The sequence below is a fragment of the Crotalus tigris genome, unplaced genomic scaffold, assembly GCF_016545835.1.
Source record: "Crotalus tigris isolate CLP2741 ecotype Arizona unplaced genomic scaffold, ASM1654583v1 scf7180000017568.12009008, whole genome shotgun sequence".
Taxonomy (NCBI): domain Eukaryota; kingdom Metazoa; phylum Chordata; class Lepidosauria; order Squamata; family Viperidae; genus Crotalus; species Crotalus tigris.
In genome coordinates, this window is record NW_024096478.1 from 4,545,975 (window position 1) to 4,572,600 (window position 26,626).

Here is a 26,626-nt window from a genome sequence, read left to right on the forward strand (position 1 = left end):
TCCAGGGAACATTTTTTAAAAAAATTATTATTAAACTTGCACGCTGCCTACCTACCAATAATTCTGAGTAACTTTAAAGTAATGTGCTTATTACTTATTGATCCCACAGAAACTATGTTTCCTATGACAAATTTAGAAGAAATTCAGTGACGCAACAGCGTGGCTATGCAATACTTTAGATCTGAGGAAGATAGGCAGTTTAGAACACATCGGATTGTACACAAAGCCCCTATTTGCAACTTCTTAAACCAAAGATGTCATTTTCTAGATATGCAAAGAACAGCCAGGAAAAGATTATCTGTCTGAAGCAACTGAAGATAGATTGAGCATCTCTGACCTCCCTGAAGCATCTTCATTTTTACTGAAAAAATGCTGCACAGCTTTACTATTTACTATATATCTTCATGGCATTATTTCTGAATAGAGGACTTAAAGGTTAGTATTGTTTATCAGTAGAACAGAAACTGTTGGTGGAATGGAGCTCTTTTTGTAATCCAAGGTTGCTCTACCAGACAGGAAGACTCTCTTGAACTAATTTAGAGACATACTCACCCACACATGCATACATATTACTGAAAGGGGGAAAAGCAAGGAATGTCTCATCTTATGAGTAGATGTCTATCACAGATAATTGAAAGAAACCACTGGATACAATATCATTTCAACAGTCTTCAGGGCAGTAGAAGGAATAAAAAGAATAGGAAACATAACAAAGCTAAGACGTGAAATTGAATTGTTGACATTGAAGTTTGATAGATTCCAAAGCTTTCTGAGAAAATTAAAAACTATTTATCAGATGTGTACACTGCTGAATTCCCAAGACTCTCAGTGACCAAAAAGATAGAACAGAATAGAATAGAATAGAATAGAATGGAATGGAATGGAATGGAACGGAACGGAACGGAACAGAACAGAACAGAACAGAACAGAACAGAACAGAACAGAATAGAATAGAATAGAATAGAATAGAATAGAATATCAGAATTGGGATACAATAAATAAAACAAATAAGATGAACAGAATCCACATAACATATCAGGCCCAAAAAGTTATAGGTATAGGTTCTCTTGCTTGAGCAGGAGGCTGAAAGCCTCCAAGGTCCCTTCCAGCTTTATTCTATTAAAAGCCCTCCAGAAAACACCAACTTCAGAAAGCAGACTATATCACAAATGAACAGATCTCCAATGAGTGGTCATGTCATCATCCCAAATAGCACTTTTTGGCTCTCTCAAGCTCCCCAAAATAGGAGACAAGCATTTTCTTAGGAAATGACCAATGTGGTCAGCCTGATTCTAATGAAGAGAGGCAGTCTTGCAAATAAGCAGATGCCAATGCATAAAAGGCTTTATAGTTAGATGCCATCACTGTAAATCATACTTGGAAGCTAATAGAAAGCTGATACAGGGTCCATAAATCAAGTATGATCAACTACTGCAATGGTCAACTCCCGCAAACACCTAGTCTACTGCATTTTGCACCATCTGAAGTTTCTGAGTAGTCTTTAAAGACAGTCCCCATGTAGGTGATGTTGCAGTAGTCTAGCCAAGTGGTGCCGACAGAATGAGCCATTGTAGTCGGGCCCAAGTAAGGTTGCAACTGGTACTAAATCTGAGCAAAGGCTCTCATGACCACAGCCTCCACCTGTCCACCCAGAAATAGCCATTATAAGTCCAATAGGTCCTCAAATTGTGGACCTACTCTATCAGGGAACTGCTTTCTCCTTGAGAGTCAAGACTGATGCTGCCACAAAATCTATTTTGCTTGGATTTAACTTTAGCCTACATTGACTGATCCAGACCCTAACTACCTTCAGACACTAAACCTTCAATAGTGACTCTGGAGTGGCTCAGGATGACAATAAACAATTGAGTCTCAATCTCATACTGAAGATATGGCACCCCAAACCAAATAGATATTCTCTCCCAGTGACATCATATAGTATTAAAGAGCAGGATGGAGAGAATCAATCATGTGTCACCGTAGCTAATTGCTATGCTTTTATCCTTTATTTGTAATAAAAAATAAGTTAATACATTATAAAATTCTCAAAATTAATAAAATATAGATAGATGATAGACCTTTATTTAATTTATTGATGTCAAGTACAACTTTTACTTTCTCTAATGCTTGTGGGATATATATGGTAAATAGAAGCTCAAGAGACAAGATTTCATCTTTATCAGTGAGAAGTTAGTATTTTATCAGAGTCTGAATACAGAATATAAACTGAAAAGTAAAAATAGCAACCTATGAGAAGTTAAAGAAAAGACATTCAACTCTTTGGAATATTCATTAAGGTAAAAATCATGTCTCCGATATTTGTTAAAATTTGGATTCTTTAGAAAATACCTGTGACCAAATTCATCTCAACAGAGGAGTAAATACAAATAATATTTGGTATGAAATTTTAATTTTCAAAATACTGATCGTGAATTGTAGTCTAGCTTGATTAGTGGATAATTTTACTTCATTTTAGGCAGAGAGGCTGTAATGAGGTAAATCAATCCACGTATATTATAATAATTCTCTATCTTTTGTACTTTTTTGAATATTAATAACTTAAAGAAAAACTCAGCAGATAACTTAATATTTAAAAATGATTGGCAACATCCACAAACAAGACCACTGAGGGTGGTTTTGATGACCAAAGACTCTTTGATCCAATCAAGAATGTCATCTGTGGGACAAGAAAGATTTGTCACTTGGGGCAAATTCAGCTGCTCTTTCACCACAGGCTCCTTGTCAGAAGCTCAGGGGAAAAAAAATCAGGTTTCATAGGGATCACCAAAGCCTACCTCTCTTCCCATCTTCATTCAGTAAAGGGAAATCCATAGGATGCTTACTTTACATATTTAGCCACTTTGTTCATCATGATTTTTAGAGTCCTGACAGAGAATATAGAACATTGCTGAGAAATAAAATCTTCTATGGGCTTCTGTTTCAGTACATTTCCACAGCAAAAGAATTAAACTTCCATATAAAGAAATTCTGACAGGTCTTCTCTGGGAGTGGAATAGAACTGAAATTACTTTGAGACTTTGGTGGCTGGGTCTTAATGTAGTTTTAACATTATTTTCCTGTATTCCACCTACACAGAGTGGGCGAAGACATTTGTCAGAATGTATGTGCAGGATGAGTCATGAAGTTGAAGAATAATTGGTCAAGCTGCCAGAATGCTCCATAACTGAGCTGAGCAACATAGAAATGTAATATCATGTTTCAGAAATGACAAACTCCTGAAATAGCATATGTTTTCAATAAGAAAAAGAAAAGAAATAAGAGCAGTTGTGCAGGGGCAACAACTCCTTTGGGGAATTATCCCAGAGCCCTGTAGAGGTATCTGTGTCTAAAACAAACAAAAGCACAATGGGGTACATTCTGACATGATACTGTACATATATGGGTATGGCTATAAGCATATTATATCTAAAATTTCTACAGACAAACAGAGGCATTGTGAGCATGGCTTCCATTTTTTATAGTAGAGCAATCTGTCTCTCCTGCCCACTTGAACCCTATTCTTATAACACAGGTGTGGGAGCAAACAAGCTAGTGACTGTGATCCATACCAAAAAAAAAAAAAAGTGCACACGAGAGAGAAAGGCTTTAATCACAGTCTACATCTTGAATCTTCCTGCCCCACCTGCCCACCAATATTCTTGCCAAGGTGGATGATGGCTCTGCTATAAAAATTTATCTTCTAAAGAAACTGTATTTTGTCCATGATCAAAGTTCAATACTATTAACAGGTTAGTTCATTCAATTGGCTCAAAATGAAGGATTCATTTAGAATTACTTAACAAGGACAAGGAGTTCTGATATTTCCTACAAAGGTGGAGTGACTTTCCTGAAAACAAAATCTTCTATTTGATGTTACTCACAAGGGTGAGGGTAGAATTGGAGTCTATAAGAGACAAGAAACATTGAAAATAGTTATGTATTATTAATTTTTTTCTCCCTCCTCATAACATCTATTACCCTAATACATATTTCCTGTCTTGTACAGGTAGTTTCCATCTTCTACATGCAATCGTGTAGCTCTGATTGAAGAGATTCACCCCTAAGGCCAAACATTCCCATGATATGGAGTGTTTTTGACCAATCCAAGCAGCAGTTCCAGCAGTACCTTGCAACTGTTTTGCAATGCTTTAGAATAAGAAAACATTAAGGAAGCTGCATGTTCTTTTGCTATAACTGCAAAGAAATGCATCAAGTCACTTTCCATGTCCCCTGCAAATTCACCCAAGCCAGAATATCAAGTGAATTTTTGGAAAACCTTTACCAAATAAAGAGATGGAAACTCACTGATGAATTCTGATACCTATAACTTCATCATCTGAACAAAGACTGTCCTGGAATAATATTGCTAAAGAATTGCAAGAAGTTGCAAAACCAACTGGAATATCAAATACTGCGTATTATGTTGCAACATCAATATGGTTGGTTTTGCATGCAAAGTATCAGTGATAACATTTGTAACTCCTGTGGTGTTTTTGTACACTCCAACACAGAACATTTGAACTGTGAAAAAAAATATTTTCATCAACTATACAGTAAACAAGTAATTGAGAAGACACGAACATGTAGCAAAAGACATTACTGAATAGTAAATAGAAGGAAGGTGGGATGGTATTATAACAGTTGCCTATCTGAATCCAGTGTTTACTGTAATGTTTATTGGGGCCATATTTAGATGTAGTTTGCTTGACTCAATGCAAGAGCAGGGGCTGCTTTAAAGATAATTCAGAAACCGTCACTGAAGTACACTCAATGCACCTACTGGGACAGTCATTAAAACATACATCATCAATCTTGCACCAATTACATAGGTTACCATTCACACACTGACAAAACTAAAGCAAAATAGAAAGAAGTGCATTCTTGATGTCTAGCATGCATCTAAATCCCTCCCCTTCCATTATAGAATTATCCCTCCCCAATTGATTTTTAGTCCAGATCTACCAAATGAGTTAAACAGATGAAACAGACGATCACATCACACATTACCATCAGTGAAAAAGACTAGATTTCTAAAGCTACAGAAGATGGGCAGAAGATTTATTGATTTTCTTTTTCAGTAGTGACTGAAAACTGAAGCCACCCACTGAGTATCTTTTGTTCATATGGATTAATCTATGGAATTAACATGGTGATGGCTAATCTGTGGCCCATTCTTAATGGATAATGAAGGATATAGCAGGCCTTCGATCTTCTGTATATAATTATCTTTTTATCCAACCTGACAAAGAGTTGGAAAGAAATTATACGATGGGATCAGGAGTCTGACTATCTCTCTCTATGTATAGGGATAATTCTTTGAAAACTGATGAGGACTGGACCACATTTGGCCCTAAGAGAATGAACAAAAAAATAAAGACTGCATTCAAAAAGAAGTTCAATTCAGCCAGAGCTATGGGGGGGGGGTGTGTGAGAGAGGAGGGGTCACTAAAAATCTTTACCTGTAAAAGATAGTTAGAAATCAAAGTTGCGATGTTGCTGATCCTCTGTTCCAAACTTCCTCCCTTCAATTCATGTGATGCGGAACAAAGCTATTATGAAGGCCCTCAAAAGGATTCTACAAGTTCTGCAGGCTTCCCTACCTTTTCAGGCAGGTATTCTCAATGTATAGTATGGTAGTTCCATGGATCTCAGTTTCTGCAAAGTCCTATCAGCCCACCAAATAAAATGTCCTGAACAAGATATAAAGGAGAGATCTTCTTGCATTCTGGGTCCCTATACGAAGCATGTCATTTTAATTTTTTTAGAGGGTTTTTTTTGGGGGGGGGGTGGCTATCTTTATTTTTTAAATATGACCTCCAAGGTCCCTTCCAACTTTATTATTATTATTATTATAAAATAAAAGAATTTAGTTTTATAAATAGAAGATGTTACTGTTTTTAAAATCAGTATGTTTGGAGGCAAAGACTACGACAAACTTAATGTGACAGAGAATACACAAAGTAAGCAGAATATAATGCTGGAAGGAAAACCTCACTCTCAATTTTCATTATTTTTAAGCAAGTTTTCACCCTTTAGCAAAAGTGGAAATTGATGTTTGATAATGCGGAAATTTCTATGTCAAGGACATAGCTAAAAAGATTTCTGGAAGTCAAAGGAACATCAATATCCTTGGGAATTTCTATTTCTGTACTCTAATAGGAAAAGTCAGAATATACTGTGCAAAAACAGCACACTGGGTTAATTTGCATAATTTAAACAGTTCTGCATTAGGCATGTGATCGCAACCTATTTTCAGCAGAAACGCAAAGTTGTTTTTACAAGGAGATGGAAGGAAAAGCTAGAAGTAATGTAGGACATTGCCTAATTGAGAAGGATCACTTTTTAAATATTAGATTTTTTTGATTTTTTTTTAATATTTTGAAGGTAGGGCAACATTCCTTGGAAGGGAAGGAGTCATAGCAGAATTATTAATTTTGGCCCTAAAAATGTTGTTTTGAAGTCATTTTTATGCTCGAGGAAATTAAATATGGCTGCTGCCAAAAAGTAATTTTCACTCACATGGGAGGAAAGGAAATAATAGCAATTAAATATCTAAACAAGAAAATATATCTGTTTTCAAAGTAAATGGATTGTTCTGGTCTTATCTAAAAACACAAAACATTACATAACTTTCCTAATAGCAGCAATTAAAGCAAGTTTGTTAAAAATATAAATTCACAATGGGCCACCCATATAGCCATTAAGAAAATATCTGCAAACTTACATTTTTCCTCATAAGACTATCTTACCAAAAACAAACAATAAAAAAAATCCTTAATCAATCTATATTTGAAAAACAGACTCAAATGTTTCAAGAAGCATCACATGGCATTTTAGGAAAGAAATCCTGTAGATCAACGATATCAGCAGGGGGCCCCATTAAGTTCAAATGAGTTTACTCAAAAGTAAATGTTCATCAGAATTAGTAAAACAGGAGAAGCAAAGTTGAGAAAAATGGTCATTTTGCAAAATGAAGGCTTCTCAAACAGCTATATCAATCCCATTGATATTAGTCAAATCACGTGCTCCTTCCTTATATTTGGACATCAAGAATCTGTTACAGAAAAGCCGTATGAATAAACGCTGGATGGGAGGACAAAGAAGGCTGCAGTTCCTCACATCCAATTTAAGAGCAAATCCCACTGAGCATAGTAATAATTTCTTCTTAATAAGCAATCATACAAAAATTTAGAAAAGATGAAAATATGGCTTATATGTATGGTAAAGTCCTTTTTTTTTTTTTTTACTGTTCCAGAAAGGTGAAAATGAAATTTCTAGCACATTGTTCACTGGAGAGTTATCTAAAAACAGAAAACATTATGATCTCATTTACAAGATCTGTTAGACTTTATTTCCTTCAGCCCTTTTCTTTTCTTCCTTTCCTTTATTTTTAAAACGTACTAAAATCAAAATTGATAAACCTTAAAACATTTATGCCACTTTCCTTCTCCATAAGCACAAATGAAAGATATGATTCTAGCACAAGGTAAAATATATGTATATAATCAGAAGGTAGTATATTTAATAACCTCCTTACAATATGCACTAGAATAAAAATGAAGAACAATTTTAAAGCCATATAGAAAATCATAAGAATGATATATTACCTCAGCTCATTTTGATTAGGAAATAATTCAGCATAGTCAATCAAGTTAATATGGAACATGAAGTATCTATGAAAAGCAGGCAGAAGTTTATTGCCTGATCTCTTATGATGATAGGTGATTAACAGGTGAGATAGACAAAATAAAAATCAGATGAAGAGTCAGAAAATAGCATTGACATTTTCCATTGAATGACAGATCACTGGGTTTATTTGCTGACCCAGATAACAACCAGTGTGAGAAGAATACTTGGGAAGGGAAAGAGAGCAATGGAAGAGAGATCAATTAAAGAAAAGTAAAGAGAAATAAAAGTGATAGGGAACTATGTTGTCAGTAATGTTTTATAAATAAATATGCCTCCAAATTTCAGGCTATAGACTCCATATGAAGAAAACAGTTTTCCTGCTTTAAGAAAGCATAAGATACTGATTTCAAAGGATTCTCAGAACTTTTCAAAGCATAAAATGTTTTGCCCTTGCATTGATTTAAGCCCAACTGCTATTACTTTTTAAATTTGGTATTCATTGTTGGCAGATTTTTGCTTCCCATGACCATAGTTCATTTCAAACTAACTCTTATAGATCTTATGTTGGGTTAGAATTCAGCAGTATACAGAACAATACTCCAGTCAACAGAATTACTCTGCAACTTCATATGCCATATGATCAGTGTATAGTATACTGTAAGATTACTTTGCAATGTGGGTACCATCCATATGGTAACATGGTTATACAAGCTGGATTTCCCAAAGACTCTATAACTATAGAAGGCTTCTCAGTATGCATGCAATTCTGACATATTATTAATAAATGGGGATTTTATTTATGATTTTTATGGATTGAGCACTGCATTGGGATCAAACAATGTTTTCTAAGATTGTTTTACTCCATGTTTAAATAACTCATGGCTATTGAAGATTGGAGATTACAGGAAAGTCTTCTGCATTTGATATTAATTTAATATCAAAAGTGGAAGCTACATGTTTTCTTTAGAAAATAAGATATTTCCATTTCAGGTTCTAATTTTTTTAGGATTAAATTCTTTACAGAATCAGACTACAATTCTTTTATTTATATTCATATGCAGTTCATCAGAAAAAAATATACACATTTTGCGCACACTTTTCTTTAAAATATATAATTGTATATATTTTTCACACTCCGCCCATTTTTTTGAAAGCTGTGCATTAAATAAATTCACATTAAGATGTAAATTGGACAAACATCTCATGACAACCAGGAAAAAAAATGACAGGAGCAGGAGTATATTACCCTAAAATTTGGTGCAGCTCATTCTCATACCAAAATTAATGATTCCTCATTATTGATAAATAAAGCTTATAGTTGTCATCTCATCCTTTGGAGCAAACACAGATCAAAGACAATAGATAATACTTGCCAATAAACAGGGCTTGATAGAAATAGTCTGCAGGCATGAGTTTCATGTTCAATTTCTGGGTTTTTTTTTTATTATGCCCACTCAGCAGTGGCAATATTACCAGTAATCATCTTTAGTCATGGAGATGGACATCCTTTTAATCTGGGATTTTTTGCAATAGTGTAAAATTTTGCAACTGAGCACAAGCTCAATCTGTTGCATAATCAGGTTTGCTTCTCCATTGTGAAATCAAGCTAACAACTCCAAAACCTCTATGCCAATAAGAAATATAATACATGCTTTTTACAAAAAGATGAAGAATCGTTTACCTTTAAAATCTGGAAGGATCTTGTGATTTGAGACTGAACTTTACCCAGAATTCAGATAATTAAGGTAATGGTAAATTATAGCATAAAATAATATAATGTAGTGCCTTTCTTGTGAAAAGTAATTTTGTTCATATGGTTAGAAATAATTGTGAAATCTAATAAGTTGAATTATCTTCAACTTCTGTTTCAATGCCATTCCCCCCCACCCAAAAAAAAAAGCAACTTTGGAAGGCCAGGAGGAAACATTTAAATCATGGTTATAATGAAGGCAAGAAGTTTGATTCCCCCATTGAATTCTGACTATAACCATAGGTTTCTCAGGAGTAATAGCAGCTTGGAAGAGCTAAGCTTGGCCTGGCTGAATCCCTCTTCCTCTTCAGATCATTCCTAATGCAGATGCATTACCATGCATTGGGAAGATAAACTTAAGCTGTATGTTCCAACCTAGGAATTCTTAAGTCCAGTGCTTTTTTTGTTAAAAAAAAAAAAAAAGGTGCCAGAACTCACACACGTCATACAACCCGTCTTTATCTTTGTTGAAAAAAAAAACCTTCAATTTTTAGTGTATTTAAAAAACTAGGATTTTGTTCAAGGTAAGTTAATACTATTAATGTTACCATGCACTGTGTGGCTTTAAATTACAAGAAGGCATTTTATTAATCTTCTGGGATTTTTACCACTGGCATACCCATTTAGTTTAATGAGTGGAAATGTCAGCTTTCTATGTGGAATGAAACTGGCCCAATAAAACAAAATTTGGTTGCTTGCAAAAGATTGAATTATTTTTAAGAAGTTGTCAACCAAGGTGGAAAAATTGACATTTGGAGTTTAATATGGCTATTGACTTGAAACAAATTAAAGTTGAAACTTTGTCAGTGAACAGATTACTTTTAATTTACCTTTAAGTTAAACCCAATTTAATAAATAGATCTGATTAAACCTCATACTGTAGGTCTACCTTTACATCTGACCAATACATAATTAATATATATTATTAATAATAATAATATCTCCAAATCACAAGACAGTGGCTTTATTCTTATCCTTGCCGGGCAAGCTTCCACACCAGCCACCTTTCTTTCCTATTGCTTTGTCTCTTCTTAACCTCACACCCCACCTTCTGTAAGGGAAGGCAAAAGGCTTGCTCACCCTCTCGTGAAAGAGGGCCTCCATCTTTATGTGTCTCCCACAGCCACCATCAGCTTCCACACCACATGGTCCGACCCAGCCAATCAAGCCACCTCTGGTTGTGGTGCTCTGGAGCCTCATGGCTCCTCCTAGAGGAGGCAGACAGTGCTGGAGGGGACCCCGCTCACACTGTACTGCCAGTGGGACATTTTTAAAAGCAAGCAAATATAGGAAAGGCAACACTAAGAAAAGAATGCAACTCCAGAAAATCCGTCGAAAAAAGATGCTGGAATTCCGTTCCGGTGCATTCTATGACAAAAAAAGGCCCTGCTTAAATCCATGTGTACTTTGATCTTGAGTAGTATGCCATTTTTAAATCAGAATAGGAGAGCTGCTGTCTATTAATTATTCTTATGAAAATTACCAAACCTCTGCATTTCTTACCTTTAACCTTTCTGTTACACCATCAGTGAAACTGACTGTGAATTCAGCAATTTTGGGCACTCTAAGTTTTCCTTTGTTCTTCTGGTCTGGTTGATATTCTGTTCTTGTTTTCACAATCACCTAGAAACAAAAATTGACATTTTCAGTTTTCTCCAGTCAAATAAATAAATATATATATAGTTTCATTAAAGAATTGGTTTCCAATAAGTCATCTCTGTGAATATCTTCATGTATGCAGAAGTCATTGCTGTAAGATAAAAAATACACAGAGAGAGAGAGAGAGAAACAATGAAGGTTAAATAAATGAACTGACAAAATTTTCCATGATAGTGAGAGACTAAACTAAGTCAACCTCCCTACTTCCTGCACTTCACATCTGGGGATAAGGAAAGGTGAAAAAAAATAATTTCTTTTATAATTAAAAAAAATACAGGTAACATCTTCCTCCTGGCCTCTGTATTTTCAAAGTTATTATTTTAGTCTCCAAATGCTTCAGAGTGACACAAATCACATGGGACAAGCTTTAGGACTATTAAATACTAGGTAGCTGAACATCAGCCATTCTGGCCCTGAATTTCAGCAGGGATGCTCTGGGAATGGCAGATTAAAGGCCTGAGCCTTATCCTTGACTAATCTGGAGGGTATGGAATTTGGGGAGCCCATTTTGCAAAGACAACATGTAATAAGAGTCCCTTATTTGATAGAATACATCTTATTTAGCCACATCGTATCTTATTTGGCTTATCTAAAGCAACACGTATTCCTCATAATAAATATTTTGTTCAACAGATTCTCAAATTGGCAGTGTTGCCAATTAATCATCCACAAATCAATCGAATGGGAATGATGCACTCCAAATGATACTGAATTTTGTATAGAATTTCTATTTCTATTTCTTTGTCCACCTTCTTCAGGGACATCTAATGACATGGAACAGGGTTGAGGCCATACTAGGTGCTGCTGAAATCTGACTAGCCTAGTATAACAGTCAATTGGATAGAGATAGGCAGCTATAGAAACTAATTCAATTAATAAATATTCTCAGGAAGACATGCATTTGATTTGATAAGCAATGTACATGCCTGTGTGCACTCCAACACTCTTTTTTTATAAATCTAAAGCACAGGTTGACACATGCTCAGAATTTGCACATTCAAAATTTGTATAGAGTACAAAATTTTCTCCATTTAATCTACAACCAATGTTGAAGTAGTTCTAAAACATGCAACAGTTGGTACATGTTGGACAGTGAAATTACCTAAAAGGAGGATGGACAGAAGACAAAGCTATGTACTCCTGTGTCTAAAATGACTCAACTATATCATTGAAGCAAGAACATTTCATTTTAGGATACCACTATGATCTGCTTTAAATTTTCACCACATTCCATAAATATCCTTCTCCCATTTCTATATTTAGAACATAGTGTCTAACCTGGGAATTCTGATAGTCCTACAGATTTTTAAGAACCATTGCTAAAGCTGTTTAAAAATATGTTCGGATGCCACCTACCATGTTTATTAATCCTGTTTATAGGATTAATAAACATGGTAGGTGGCATCCGAACATATATGAGCAATTTCCACTTTAATTCACTTACATTTTACAAACACACACACACACACACACACACACACACACACACACACATATATATATATGGTGAGAATAAAATATGATCACCAGGAAAAGTTAAAACTAATATAAAACAGTTTTAATATAATACTATATATATATATATATATATATATATATATATATATATATATATATATATATATATATATATATATATATAGTATTATATTTTGCATTGGCTTTAGACAGTTAGCTACTTTGGAAGCTATTTTTGGCTGAGAAAATGAGATATAGAAGAAAAACAGAATTATATGTGGATAACGAAACAAAAGTTGGAATTTCATCTAGAATTTAAGTGCCAAGTCAGATGGTTTTGTTCCAGAGGCTACAAAATTTGGAGAGCTGCCATTTTTCACATCAACCCACATATCTGAATAATTATAGACTATCTTTTCTGCATTGTCTTACTTTTAACAACTGGTAAAATCACTGATAATTGAGAATCCATACTTTACATCTTAATGTGTGTGTGTTCCTTCAAAATAGAACTGGAAATGATATGCTTGATATTTACTTCCAAGAGTTATACATGAAAGAAGGCAGGTCACAACTGTTTTGCTTTGAGAAAGAAAGAAAGAAAGAAAGAGAGGGGGGGGGAGGGAGGGAGGGAGGGAGGGAGGGAGGGAGGGAGGGAGGAAGGAAGGAAGGAAGGAAGGAAGGAAGGAAGGAAGAAAGAAAGAAAGAAAGAAAGAAAGAAAGAAAGAAAGAAAGAAAGAAAGAAAGATTATAGTCATTGCCCTTAATTATACATATCTCAGGACAAAGAACTTTTCTGCTGGAAATTTTAAGCAGAATAGATTGCTAATAATTTCTTGTAAATGACTCTGCTTTTTATTACTCCCCTTTAATCCATTTGCTCTCAAAAGTCATTGTTTTATTGGCAGTACCATCCTAGGCCATTTACTCAGAAAGAAAATCCATTGAGATCAATGTGACTTACTCCTAGATAGGTTTCAACAGGAGCAAGTTTAAATTCTTCCCCAAAGTAACAATGGTTTGAATCCTAGGAAATCTTGGTTCAACTTGAGTCTAAGAAGGGTGTGATGCCTATAACAAGGATGAAGAGAGAGCCATGGGCCAAATTATCTAGTTTTGTAACAAGGACAAAATGTGTACTATTTGAAAAATCAATAATTTTCTATTTGTAGTATATTTACAAGAAGATGCCTCAATGTTTAATTTCAAAACTGACAGGCATTACAGTATCTGTGTAGTATACCATCAATGTAAATTCTGCTTCTTAGGGAGATGAAGTCTGAGTAGAAAATGAAACACACTCCTTGAATACTCAGATGCACACTAGTTTCATAAATATATGGAAGAGACGTTGACCAATGTAAAGAGGAGAAAGTTGTGTGCTTTGTTATAAGATGCTCTATTTGTAAAAAAAAAAAAAAAGTATTTGCTTCAAAATTCCAGTTTTAGTTCATAAAATGGAAACAGTGTCCTGTAAATGGTAAAAGAAATGCCATGTGAATTTATTTTCCTACTTTCTGGTACCTGGGAGCATGAAGTTTGATTGCCCATCTTTACTAGCAATACATTGTTTCTGTATATAACACAAAATGTTAATTATTACCTCTAAGTCCTTATATGGCATTGGGCCTGGGTAGAATCTGCCTACGCAAAACAGGCAAGCAGATAATGCCTGCTAAAGCTCCCAACTTACTTGGTGTAAGGAGACATGGAAATAAATATTCTCTGTGGGGGCCTCCCTTTCTAAAGAACCGTTTGTAAGATTGACCCTTATGGTCTTCTGGAGGTTTATGAAGAGTTGGTTATTGCAGAAGGTCTTTGGAAATAGATTTATTTTCTGAAAGAGATGTGGCACCAAGAACACAACCTTCAGATTTATTGTTATTATCACTGTTGATTTGTTTTATTTTTTTCTTATGGATCTCTGCTAAGATTGAAACGGAAAGAAAGAAGAACCCTTCTAGTTTCTATATTCCATCAGATCCTGCAGAGTAGCAAACCATTTTTATTGAGAAATGTTGGGAGAACATATTAGCTCAGCCAACACAAGGTAATTGATGGACCCACTTGGGTTTCAAGAAAGCTCAGGATCTGCTGAGTAGTTTGGCTGGGGCCCTACTCAAAGTTTGGAAAAGCCTTCATCGCTTTGTCTGAAATAGTATAAGGTCTCCTGCTTGAGCAGGGGATTGGACTAGAAGACCTCCAAGATCCCTTCCAACTCTGTTATTCTGTTATTCTGAATAGGCAGCTGGCTGGGGGCCTTAGACTGGAATGCCGCTATGCAGCCTTTCTCCCTGCATAGTTCCCAGATACATCTTGGTTTCTGGGGAGATCTGGGAAATAAAGCCCAAAAAGAGCTGATGAGTTCTGGGAAATGGAGTCCAACTTGTGCTTTGCTTTTTGCATTGCCATAACAAGCATGTTCACAGAGGGTGGAGTTTGCATGTCAACAGCACAATGGTGTTTTTATCATTTTGATGAAAGTATCAGATCCTGCAGACACCTCTTCCTGCCTTATTTATAGTATAGAACAGGTTTTCAGATGTAAAAATGGGACAGTTTTGGGAGATGCCACACATCAATAAATCATTGGCTTATCCAATCTTCCTCTTTGAGATTTCAGATTGGTTTTCTCCCATAAATCATCTCAGAAATAAAGGTGTGTCTTCTTCAAATGCCATGAGGTGCATTTGCAAGCTATCTGGGCTGCTCCACTTTGCTAATCCACATCACACTAACAATTACAAGTCATTGGTATGTATAAATAACCCTTCAATTTTAACAGCACATGTGACTAAAGAGACTGAGACGTCACCAATGAAGTAATAAATATTATATAATACAGAAGTAACACAGATGCAACAGGATAAAGTAATGACAAGTATTTTTAAAATAAAACCGTTGGACTTCTCAGTAGAGGAGAGGTTTGGAAAGCTTGTAAAAGAAAGTGCCATATTACGCTAATAAGATGACAAGATGTCATTAATTCCAATCATTGGCTAGACAACATGGAACTAAGCACTTCTAATTAAGAATTTGGCCTGATTGGTCTTCCTGTTTATATTGAAAGTTCTTGGCAAAAATGAAATGTGATCCTCTTGAGGTGGCCCCCTGCTATTTTGTATCAACAAGTACTGTCTCACTAAATTGAAAAAGCTCTGCTTCCATTAAGTGCGGTGACATCTCTCTTTCCTTTCCTGTTCTGCATTTATATCCCTGGTTGGACCTTGATACTTATTTTCTCCATGCTTTGTAAAGCCTGGATCATTAATTAAAGAAAATTGATCATTAGCACTAAGCTCAGTAATGCTCTGCAAATGCATCTGTGCTCTTTTTATAAACAAGTCAAGCACAACATTCATTCCCTTTCAACTCCTTGGATGTACCTTCCTCCTTCTCTAATCATAAAATGCAATGAAAGCATTATATCAGAACGACCTCTCTGCAACCTCTGATTCATTTTCAAATTTATTTCCTTTGTCTCTCTCTTTTAATATGTTTTCTCTGTGGAATTCATATTACTGCATTGTTGACTTCCAGAAAACAGGACAAGAATTTACTTATATTAAAAACCTTCCAAAAAATATCTTATGGGAGACTTACTCGTTTTACAGTCTGCATCGAGACTATCCCTCTCTGGCCTGCAGTGGCTTGACGTTGGCAGAGAGCAGGGCATCTTCAGCGGGCACAAAACAATGTTGGTGGGAGGCATGGCAGTGGCCCTCCATAACAGTCCCAGTTTCTCAGGTGGCCCATTGGGAAATTAATAGCCCACCCCTGTTTTATAGCAACACACACACAAATAAAACTCTAGTGTCTGGGTATTAATTTTGCAGGAAGAAATAGTTGCAACTACAGTATATCTCATCTTCTGACTTACAAGGCTGGCATGTTAATGGCCTTCTTGGCAGAAAATGGGACCCTTCTGATATCTGGGAGAATGCTTCTCTACAGAAGGTGGTAACAATCTTGAAGGCTCATTTCCATGGTCCTTGAAGATGGCATTCTCTGAGCAAAAGGATGAGGAAGCAGCCCCACCTTAACAAAGGATATTGAACAGATGAATACTATGAAGAGTTGCTGGTCCCTCTGATCACCAGATATTCAGTCGCAAAGGGCTTTAAAGGTGACAGCCAACACTTTGAATGTCACCAAAGGCCAAATAGCAACTATTCAGCTCTCAATACTCAGGATACTGACACCACTGTATTCCAGGTAAGCTATGCCATTTGTTTTGCCTATTTTCTCTACAACTGTGAGGAGGGTTGGGCTGAGAGAGACTGGCCCCATTACCCAATGAAATTCATTGGGGTGATGGGATTCTAAGTCTTCCCACTCTTAGTCCAATATCATAACTACCCTGTTAAAAACCTCTTTCTCCAGATTCTATAGGATCTAGTCCCTAAACTGCATTGGATAGACTCTATAGACCCTGACTAAAAGATTAGCCATTAAAACATAACAAAAGGATCTCCCTCATGACCCTAAAAATAGGTTTTTGTACATAAAATGCTTATCATCCCAAAGTGCCATTGGTTCCTGCACTTGATACTGCAGATGTTTGTCAGTTTCACAGTCCTGTAATGGGATTCAAAGAAGTGAGTGGATAAATGGAAGGATGGATGGATGGATGGATGGATACTCACAATACACTGGTTATTTCTTTAAAATATTTCCTAGAATAAGCAAAGGGGATGATACACTTAACTACCCAGAACTCTTAAAACAGAAATATGAATGAAGGTGAAATTATTGTTTAAAAGGTATGTGAAAAAAAATCTGATAAAAATAAGACCAAAGGAAACTTGGGGGAGGAGATGAGAACTGACACTAAGATCAATATACGCAGCCCCCAATTAGAGTCAAGCATCCAGCATGAATTTTTCATGTATAATGAAAGAGTTATGAATTAATGTAAATATGTGTCCCGGGTATCAATAAATTTATTTGGGGTGGGAAGAAATCAAGGGTAAAGTTTAAGATTTTACAAGATGCTCAAGAAAGAGGTGGACTTAAAGCATCTAATTTGAAACTATATTATGATGCGACCGCTTTAACTTTAGTAAGTGATTGGCTTAATTTAACAAATAAAAATATTCTTGTTCTTGAAGGGTGGGATTTATTATATGGTTGGCATGCATACTTAATTTTTGATAAGAAAGTAGATTGGGTCTTTAAGTCACACATTTTAAGAAACGCTCTACTTCGAGTTTGGAAGAAATATTATTATAAGCTAAATTATAAAATACCTATTTGGGGGATTCCTGGACAAGCAATTCAGAGGGTCTCTAAGGGGGTGAATTTTGATAATATTTCGTACAAAGAGTTACTTATTTGGTCGGGTACGTATTGGCAACTAAAGTCTTCAGATGTGTTAAGACAAGAAAATATTTTACAATCGTGGTTTCAATATTTGCAAATAGTGCAGAGGTGGACTTTAGATAAGAAAGTGGGAATTACTTTAGTAGATGAAAATTTGGTAATTCAGATTAAGGATCAGAAACCTGCCCATATTAAAAGAATTTACAGTGAGTTAATAAAATTGGATTCGGAAACAGAGTTAGTAAAAGATTGTATGATTAAATGGGCCCAGAATATTCAGGAACTCATTTCATTGGACCTATGGGAGGTAATTTGGATTAGAAATGTTAAATTTACGTAGGCTCAAAATTTGAGGGAAAATTTTTATAAAATGTTTTATAGATGGCATCTGGATCCTAAAAAGTTGTCTTGTATGTACCCGAACCTGCAACCTAAATGTTGGAGATGCGGTTGCTTGGATGCAACCTATTTTCATGTTTGGTGGACTTGTAAAAATATTAAAGTCTTCTGGATTATGATTTGGTGGAACACTCAAAAGATTTTTAAAAGGAAGATTAAGTTTACTCCCCAGTTGTTTCTTTTGGGTATTTTTGTGGATTTTGATGCTAAAGAAACTATCTTAATGTTGAATTTAATAACAGAAGCAAGATTATTGGTGGGTCAATATTGGAAGAAGGATACTCTGCCTTCTTTAGAAGAATGGGTATTTAAGGTTTCTAATTTAGCAGAAATGGCCAAAATTTCTGCTTATTTAAAGGACCATTCACAAGAGAGATATTTTAATGTATGGAGAAGATGGATAGAATATGTTCATAAGAAGTATGGAACTACAAAGTTTCACTTATTTTATGAGTAATGAATTTGTTTATAAACTTATGATGTTAAAGTTTGAAGAGAGTTAAGGGTTAGTATAATTTTGGTTATTGTATAATTAGTAAATTTAAATAGATTATGTTTAATATGTTTGTATAACCCTGTATTTGGCTCTGGGAAGTCGGGGGGGGGGAGGGGGGAGGGGGGTGGGGGGAGGATGGGTTGAAGTTTAAGTAGTTCAGATAAGTAGAAATAATATAATATTGATGTTTTAATTTGGAAAGAGAAATTGCTCGGGCATTTCCCCTGGACCGCATCCGAAGTGAGAAGATAGAAGAAGGGGAGAAGCAAGTAGGAAGGTTGAGGAGAAGGAGGAGAGGGGGAGAATGAGGAAGAGGAAGAAGAGGGAAAGAGGCAAGTTGGTTAGAGGATGGATGCGGTTTGGGGGGAAATGGGTGAGCAATACCGAAAGTTGTGTGTATCAATTTGTTTTATTTTTTATCTGAAGTATTTTTATGAATGTAATGTATTGTAAAATTGAAAATAAAAATTTTTTACAAAAAAAAAAATATGTGTCCCGGCTCATAGTAGAAGACATGTATAACAAACCGGGTGCAACAAAACAGCTAAAAAAGATTGTGTCCTCTGATTTTCTCACTTTTTAAAATGGTTCATAATGCCATAGGTCTATTACTCTCTTAGCCCCTTTGTTCCTGCTACATGCTAAAGAGAAGGAAAGCTCCAGCTTTAATACTATTTCACAGGGCCTGCTGAGATATACATACTTGGCATTTACATTATAATTTAACCTCTTTAAAATACTTTGCAGAATGATCTTGGTAGAATCATAGAGCAATCAAGAATAAATGTTTAGAGGGAGGGAGGGAGGGAGGGAGGAGGAAGGAAGGAAGGAAAGAAGGAAAGAAGGAAGGAAGGAAGGAAGGAAGGAAGGAAGGAAGGAAGGAAGGAAGGAAGGAAGGAAGGAAGGAAGGAAGGAAGAACCCACCCTTCAACCATTAGTTTTCTTCCCTAGGCAGTATTACCACCAGCATGACATGGGGTTCTTTTTGAAAAGAAGTGATGATTGTGTGATAAAGCATAACATCTTCAAAAAGTGTTAATTGTATTATTATCAGATAGAGAATTGAATTGAATGCTACCCCCAGCTATGGCCATTGCATTTATTTATGCAGTCAAATTGTTAAGCTTAAAAATAAACAATTTATCACCTACTTAATTTTAGCAGCTAAAATAATAATCACTCAATAAAGGAAAACCTTACACAAACTAACAGTTAAGTTATGGATCAATAAAGATTCCACAATCAGTATAATTTCTCACATGCTAGAAAATATTACAAATTTGTTTTGAATAATGAAAAATCAGAGGTAGGAATCACAATTCTAACAAATCAGGATGGAGTTTATGCATTATCTTAATTATAACAGACCCAGTATTGGAAATAATTATGATGCATTATAACCAGTGGTGGGATTCAGCCAGTTCGCATCAGTTCAGTAGAACCGGTAACTAATTTTTTGTTGACTTTGGCGAACCGGCTGAAGTCTTAGCCCTTTTTCACAAGGCCCAGAACAACCCACCGGAAGTGTGTGGATGCCACTTCCGGAAGTCTATTCTGGGCCTTGGAGGCCCAGGCCCAGAACAGAGTTCCAGAAGTGGCATCCATGCAGAGAACTGGTTGTTCAAGTATTTGAATCCCACCACTGAGTATAACTATTAAGAATTTTATTGTCTATTTCTTTTTATCTTTTTCTATATTTTTTAGTGATTTCATTTTTCTTTTATTTATCTACCATAGATTTATGTTATTCAGTTACTTGTTAATTTTTGTTAATTATTATTGTACAAAAACAAAAAAAACCCTAACATGATATACTAATACTTAATTAGTCGTTATTCTTTTTTGTTACATAGGGGAATAGAATCTCACACAAACTCCTTTAGGACCTCCTATTAATAAATACCTTTTAACATGAATTAATTGAAACATTCTCATTGCTAGATTCTGTCTAGTGCCATGCTATATATTTCCAGCCATATTGCAGGCTCCCCCCAGACAACTACTATACAGTCATACCTTGGTACTTGACTCTTTTAAAACTCATTGAATTTGATATCTGTCACATTTTGACATGAAAAATTTATCCCTCTATCTGTCGTTTGTTTTGTACTTGATGTGCAGCTAGAACTTGCCAATGTCAGCTGCCTCGTGACTAGTGACCCTTTCCGACTGAAACAAAGGTTAACATGTTAAGTCACATGGTTTGTTTTTAGTACTTGTCATGCCTCCTAAAATCAATTAACAGAGAGTACACTGTAATTTATCTTTTCTCGGGCAATTCCACTTGCAGATTTAGCTATTTATTTATTTATTCATGAAAATGTATCTGTTGCCCATCTCACTATCCAAAATTACTGTATTTTTTCCAAGTCATTAAGGACAATGTGATGACCTTGACACCCCAAAATGTGCACCAATCTGATTCCGAAGCTACATCATGTTTCCTCCCTTTAACAATTCTCAAGAGAGGTATTGTTCAATCATGACTGGGGAGATACAGTCACAAGCAAAAACAGCAGAAAATACAGTCTCTCTGTATTAACTAGTATTAGCTAGTATTAACAGGTTTTTTAGTCAGAAAAGGTCCTGCTGAAATATCTCCTTGCTTCACAAACTTTCCATTCAGGAGGATGAACAGGAAGATGGTAAACTGTAAACTTTCCTTCTAGCTCAGAGTTTTATATAAGCTGAAGAACTTAAAGTTACAATGCTTACCTCTTTTCTAAGTTTAGACTTCATATTCCAGTATGAACTTTATTTGAAACGTGAATGGATGCCCAAATTAAAAAGGGAATTGGAAAGATACAATAAGGAATCAAATATATAATATAGTGCAAAAATATGTTATTTCCACCTTTAAAAATTCAGATTTTTAAGCTAAAGATTAATTCAATATGTTGGCGTCTATTGTTTGAAGACCATTTTTCATTTTAGGAAAATTTAGGATCATTTATTTGCAGTTCATACTTGCATTTAAACTCTTTTTTTTCCCCACCAAGGACAGAGTGAAATATTTAGCATGACTGGGTGCTATGAATGCTCTTAAATTATTAATTTAAGGAAAGGACATATAATTCCCACTTTGCAGCAAAGGAGTATATAATGTATTGCAGGTTAGGTGATATAAGGAGCACAGATCATGAATTTTTAAATTGTTCTTCTCCAGATTACTAATAATGCCAAAAGAAATTAAGGTTCCTGGTTTGGAACATCTTGTCATCATAGCTAGAGCATTCCCTTTGTTAGGGAGAAAAAGAAAGCAACAAACCATAGGAGGGTCAATTTCAAATCTATTTCAATGATTGCCACTTAACTATGTTTTATCACATACTGTATACTATGATAAGGATAGTAATGGTGATAAGCCTGGGCTGTAAATTTTAAGATGTTTATCTGAATGTCACAATAAAATTTCCTCAGAAGAATTCTGCATAAGGAGTTTCTTTACAATCTCTAAAGCTATGGTCCAGTGCATAAGTCCACAAATATACATAACCAGATCTGAAACTGAATAAGCATGAGTAGGATCACATACTTCTCTTGAACTTAGCACATCATTTATTTAGCCTTGTATCTTTTCCATTTCTTTCTTCTTGTCTTTATTCATCTCCTCATTTTTAGGCTTTTCCCCTGGTTTAAAGCAAACTTCAATCTTGCTCATCCTTTCAAAACAGACTGCCCTTCCTATTAATTAGCCTTTTCAGGTTATTTCCCCTTTTTATTCATGACTGGTGTTCTCCTCTTAAGTTTTACCATTCTTCCATTCTCCTACTCATCTGCTCCCTGCTCTTTCCAGATGTTTTGGCTCAAAACTCTCAACATGCTAGTTGATTATCCATGCTGGTGACAATGATGAATAGAGATGAAATTTGAAATTACAGAGCAAGACTAGAGAAACTAAATAATTTTGCTTTCTTCTTCCTCAAGAGAACCCACCCAAGATTCATCTCAAAAGGCTTATCATCTTGACTAATCTAATTCCACTTCACAGTTTACTAGGAACAGGATCTTTCTTACAGCTTCTTTGGGTTTTATTACAAAGTTGCCTCTCAGATCTATTTTTTTTATCCCCAGAGTATAGAATGTTGGAAATTGCATGAGGGAAATAATGGCTCCTCTTAAACTCTTAACATCTTTCAGTGGCCTTAATCTTTAAATATTCTGAATCTCCAGTAGAATCAAGCATTTTTAGAGAAACTTTTCTGTTGGGTTGTGCACAAAAAGTCATGTGGGAGACTTATTGTTCAATGTTCAATGGGCCTGTCATGTCCATTGTAGTTCCACCTTGGTGGTCACCCATCAAAGTAAGTAAGTAATAAAGTTTGATCCTGAATAATTTTTCTTTTAGATCAACCTAAATTGATAAGATGCTGCCATATGTTTGGACTTAGTATGAATCAGTTAAAATTAAATCCAAATAGGATGGAGATATTGTTCTCCCTGAGAAACTGGACTCTGAGGTTCATCCTATATCAAATGAGTTTGCACACCAACTGGAAAGGAAATTCATAGCTTTTATCCCCTTTGTTAAATCCTTTTTAAAAATATGTTGACTAGAGTTGTACAATATTCTAGATGTGTACTTACCATGGAATTGTATGACACTATCACAGTGTGATTTCTATCATCTTCCTAAATAATCCCTTGCCTTTTTCACAGCTGTCAAACACTGAATCAATATCTTCTCTGAAGAATCTATTATGACCCCAAGATCTTTTTTTTTTTTACTGGTTAAAGACAACAGACTCAATCAGTATATATAAGAACATAGGGAATTTTTAACCCAGTGCTTTCACTTTATACTTACTTGAATTGAGCCATACTTTCTAGTCAGTTCAAAAGACATTTCTAGAGCTTTTTACAAATTACTTACTACCTTGAATAGTTTTCTATTATCTGCAAACTAGGATAGCTCGCTGCTTAACTCTACCATAAGGTTATGTACAAAGAAGTTGAAGGGCACTGATCAGAATAAGGATCTTTGAAGAATTTCTTCTTATCTTCACTCATTGACAAAATTGCCCACAAATTCTTATCCTTCGCTTTATATTATTTAACTCATTAGTAACCCATAAAATAACAGATAGGTCCATCTCATAATTAGTAAGTTTACTCAGAATCCTTTGATGAGGAACTCTACTTAAGAAATTTTGAAAATCCAAGAATAGAGTGTCAACCTGTCACTTCTATCCATGTGCCTAACATTCTAAAAAACAAAAAATCTAGTTTAGTAACATAGGGTTTTATCTTTGCAGAATCCATGCTGATTGGTCTTCAGCAAGATTGGTTCCTGTGCACCTTCTTAAATGTCCAGGAGAGAGGGATTCAGCTTACTGAAATCTCCTTCTAGCCATTCAGAGAATGTGGAATCATAACCATCCCTAACCAGGGACTTCTGGAAGGTAAAAATTCTGAGAGTAGTTAGCATCTGGCTTGCTCCTGTGTTGGAAAATGTCTTGCTTCCAAGAGAGACACAAATGCATGGCATGGGCCTGAGGTTACCTGAGGAACTGACTCATCCCCATCACCTCAGTCTGCCTCACCCGATCAAGTAAGAAAGATACATTATGGATCCTGTCAGTTAGTCAGGAAAAGTGTCTTCTCTGCCATTGCCCTTGCTCTCCGGAATATTCTCTCTCCAGAGGTGAGGCACACCTCCACTCTCTGGCCTTTCAAAGATATTTGAAGACCTGGCTCTGGCAACTCACATGGGGCTCTCCCGGCAACCCACAACCCTGGGAATGGTTAGTGCCTTGATGGCCCTTGCCCCACCATTTAACTTTTATTTCATCACCAAGAGGGTTATTGCTTTCCTATTGTTTTTATGTTAGGTTTTTATCTTTGTAAGACCACCAGTGTCACTGAGAGTGAGTTGGATGGCCCTATAAATTTTCTTAAATAAATAAATTTGATTTATTTATTAAATGTATACCTATCTATCTCACTATTGGGTGGTTTTTTTAACTTATTCTATTTTTGTTTTTTTCTGGTTCTTCTTACTGATGCATGGTATTTTTATATGGCTTTTAACCTTTGATTTAACCTTTGGTGTTATTAACTGTACATCACTCAGAGCCACTCTGTGAGTGAGATGGGCAGTACCTAAATTTGACAAATAAGTAAATATCTCCTTGTCCTCGCACTGAAAATGCATACAGTTCTCACTGGTTCTCACTGCTATTATTTTATATCACACTTTCCAGAGTACAAATGCTATTAAGCATAATCAACAATCCTAATTAAAAGCCCGACAAATTATATCTTTCAAAACACAAATGAAAACTCTGCCATTCTTCCCACTAAGCGGTTGGTGATAAAGGACCTGTGGGAGGAGAGGGAGTTGTCTTTACTCATGTTCTTCCACTCCTTTTCTTTATTCTATTATGAAGAAGGTTGCCAACTAATATGTTTGACATTTTGAAGTGCTGGCCTTTACAGTTGAATCCCTGTGGGTATATTCTCCCATAATAGAAACACTGTTCTTTAAAGACAAAAAAACTAAAAGCAAAACTCCTCTGAAGATGCCTTTTGGTCTGACATAAAGCTGCATCAAAGACAAATATCTGAAGATGTACCCTTTCCCTTAATTTATATTGTCATAATGAGTATAAAACCAAAGAAATCCCATCTCCTTCAGGGGAATTCCAAATGAACAGCAAAATATTATTTCTGCACAAAGCTTTGTACTGAAGTTGCTAACTATCTACAAACAGGAAAAGCCTATTTTTTTCACCCAATTTAATACCTATCAATCAATAAGAATAGAGCTGGAAGGGACCTTGGAAGGTCTTCTAGTCCGATCCCCTGTTCAAGCAGGAGACCCTATACCATTTCAGATAGGTAGCTGTCTACTCTCTTCTTAAAATCCTCAAGCGATGAAGCAACCACGACTTCTGAAGGCAAGCTGTTCCACTGATTAATTGTTCTCACTGTTAGGAAGTTTCTCCTTAGTTCTAGGTTGCTTCTCTCCACGATTAGTTCCATCCATTGTTACTTGTCTTGCCTTCTGGTGCTTTGGAAAATAAGTTGACCCCCTCAATTTTCTGGAAGCCCCTCAAATACTGGAATTCTGCTATCATGTCACCTCTAGTCCTTCTTTTCTCTAGAATGGCCATACCCAGTTTTTGTAACCATTCTTCATATGTTTTAGTCTCCAGGCCTTTAATCATCTTTGTTGCTCTTCTTTGCACTTTTTCCTAGAGTCTCAACCTCTTTTTTGTAATGTGGTGGCCAAAACTGGATACAGAATGCCAGGTGTGGTCTTACTATCATATAGGCAGCCAATTGCTATACATTACATATGATAACTGGGGTTGGAGGGCTGGGGAACGGAGAGAGGATCTTTCCTGCTCTACCTCAGGCTGCATTATTTTACTCTTCTTAAATAAGGGAACCAAGGACCAGTTAGATACAAGGAACCAGCAGCCTTCAGATGTTGCAGGATAATTGCTGTAACCCCTGTCCACAGTGGCCATGGTTGGCTGGTTTTACTAGTGTATTTCTTTAATATGCTTTTGAATTCTTGTATACTTGTGATTCATTTTGTTTTGTTTTCATTGCTTTTCATGCTGAATTTGATAATTGGTTATACATTTGCTTGGTTCAACTGTAAAATATATCTTCTGATTAAGCAAGTGTAGGTAATTAGCAATTACCACCAGCAATTAATGGGTCCATGTCTCAATAGAAGTCTTACAGCTAATCCCTGTCATCTCCTGATCATGGCTGCTCCTGATCATGGCTTGCTGTTGTTAGAGAAGCAAAGACAAAGGATCTCCTTAACTCCATCTCATCCTAACTGTCTTGGTCTTTTCCTTATTCTCTGAGTATAGCCATATCCTGAGTATGGCCAGATCATGCATGTACCTCCAAGTTGGGCAGATGTGAGCAAGAGTAGCCTGGAGATACTATTA

General features: G+C 35.7%; 1 protein-coding gene across 1 annotated transcript in view; it reads right to left on the reverse strand.

The window, feature by feature from the left end:
• The window catches only part of NSG2 (neuronal vesicle trafficking associated 2), a 59,071-nt gene that overhangs the window by 23,772 nt on the left and 8,673 nt on the right, over window positions 1-26,626 (reverse strand). The window contains exon 3 of the mRNA XM_039351974.1: window positions 10,883-11,002. Within this exon, the coding sequence (XP_039207908.1) occupies window positions 10,883-11,002 (120 nt within the window). The remainder of the gene's footprint in view (window positions 1-10,882; window positions 11,003-26,626) is intronic.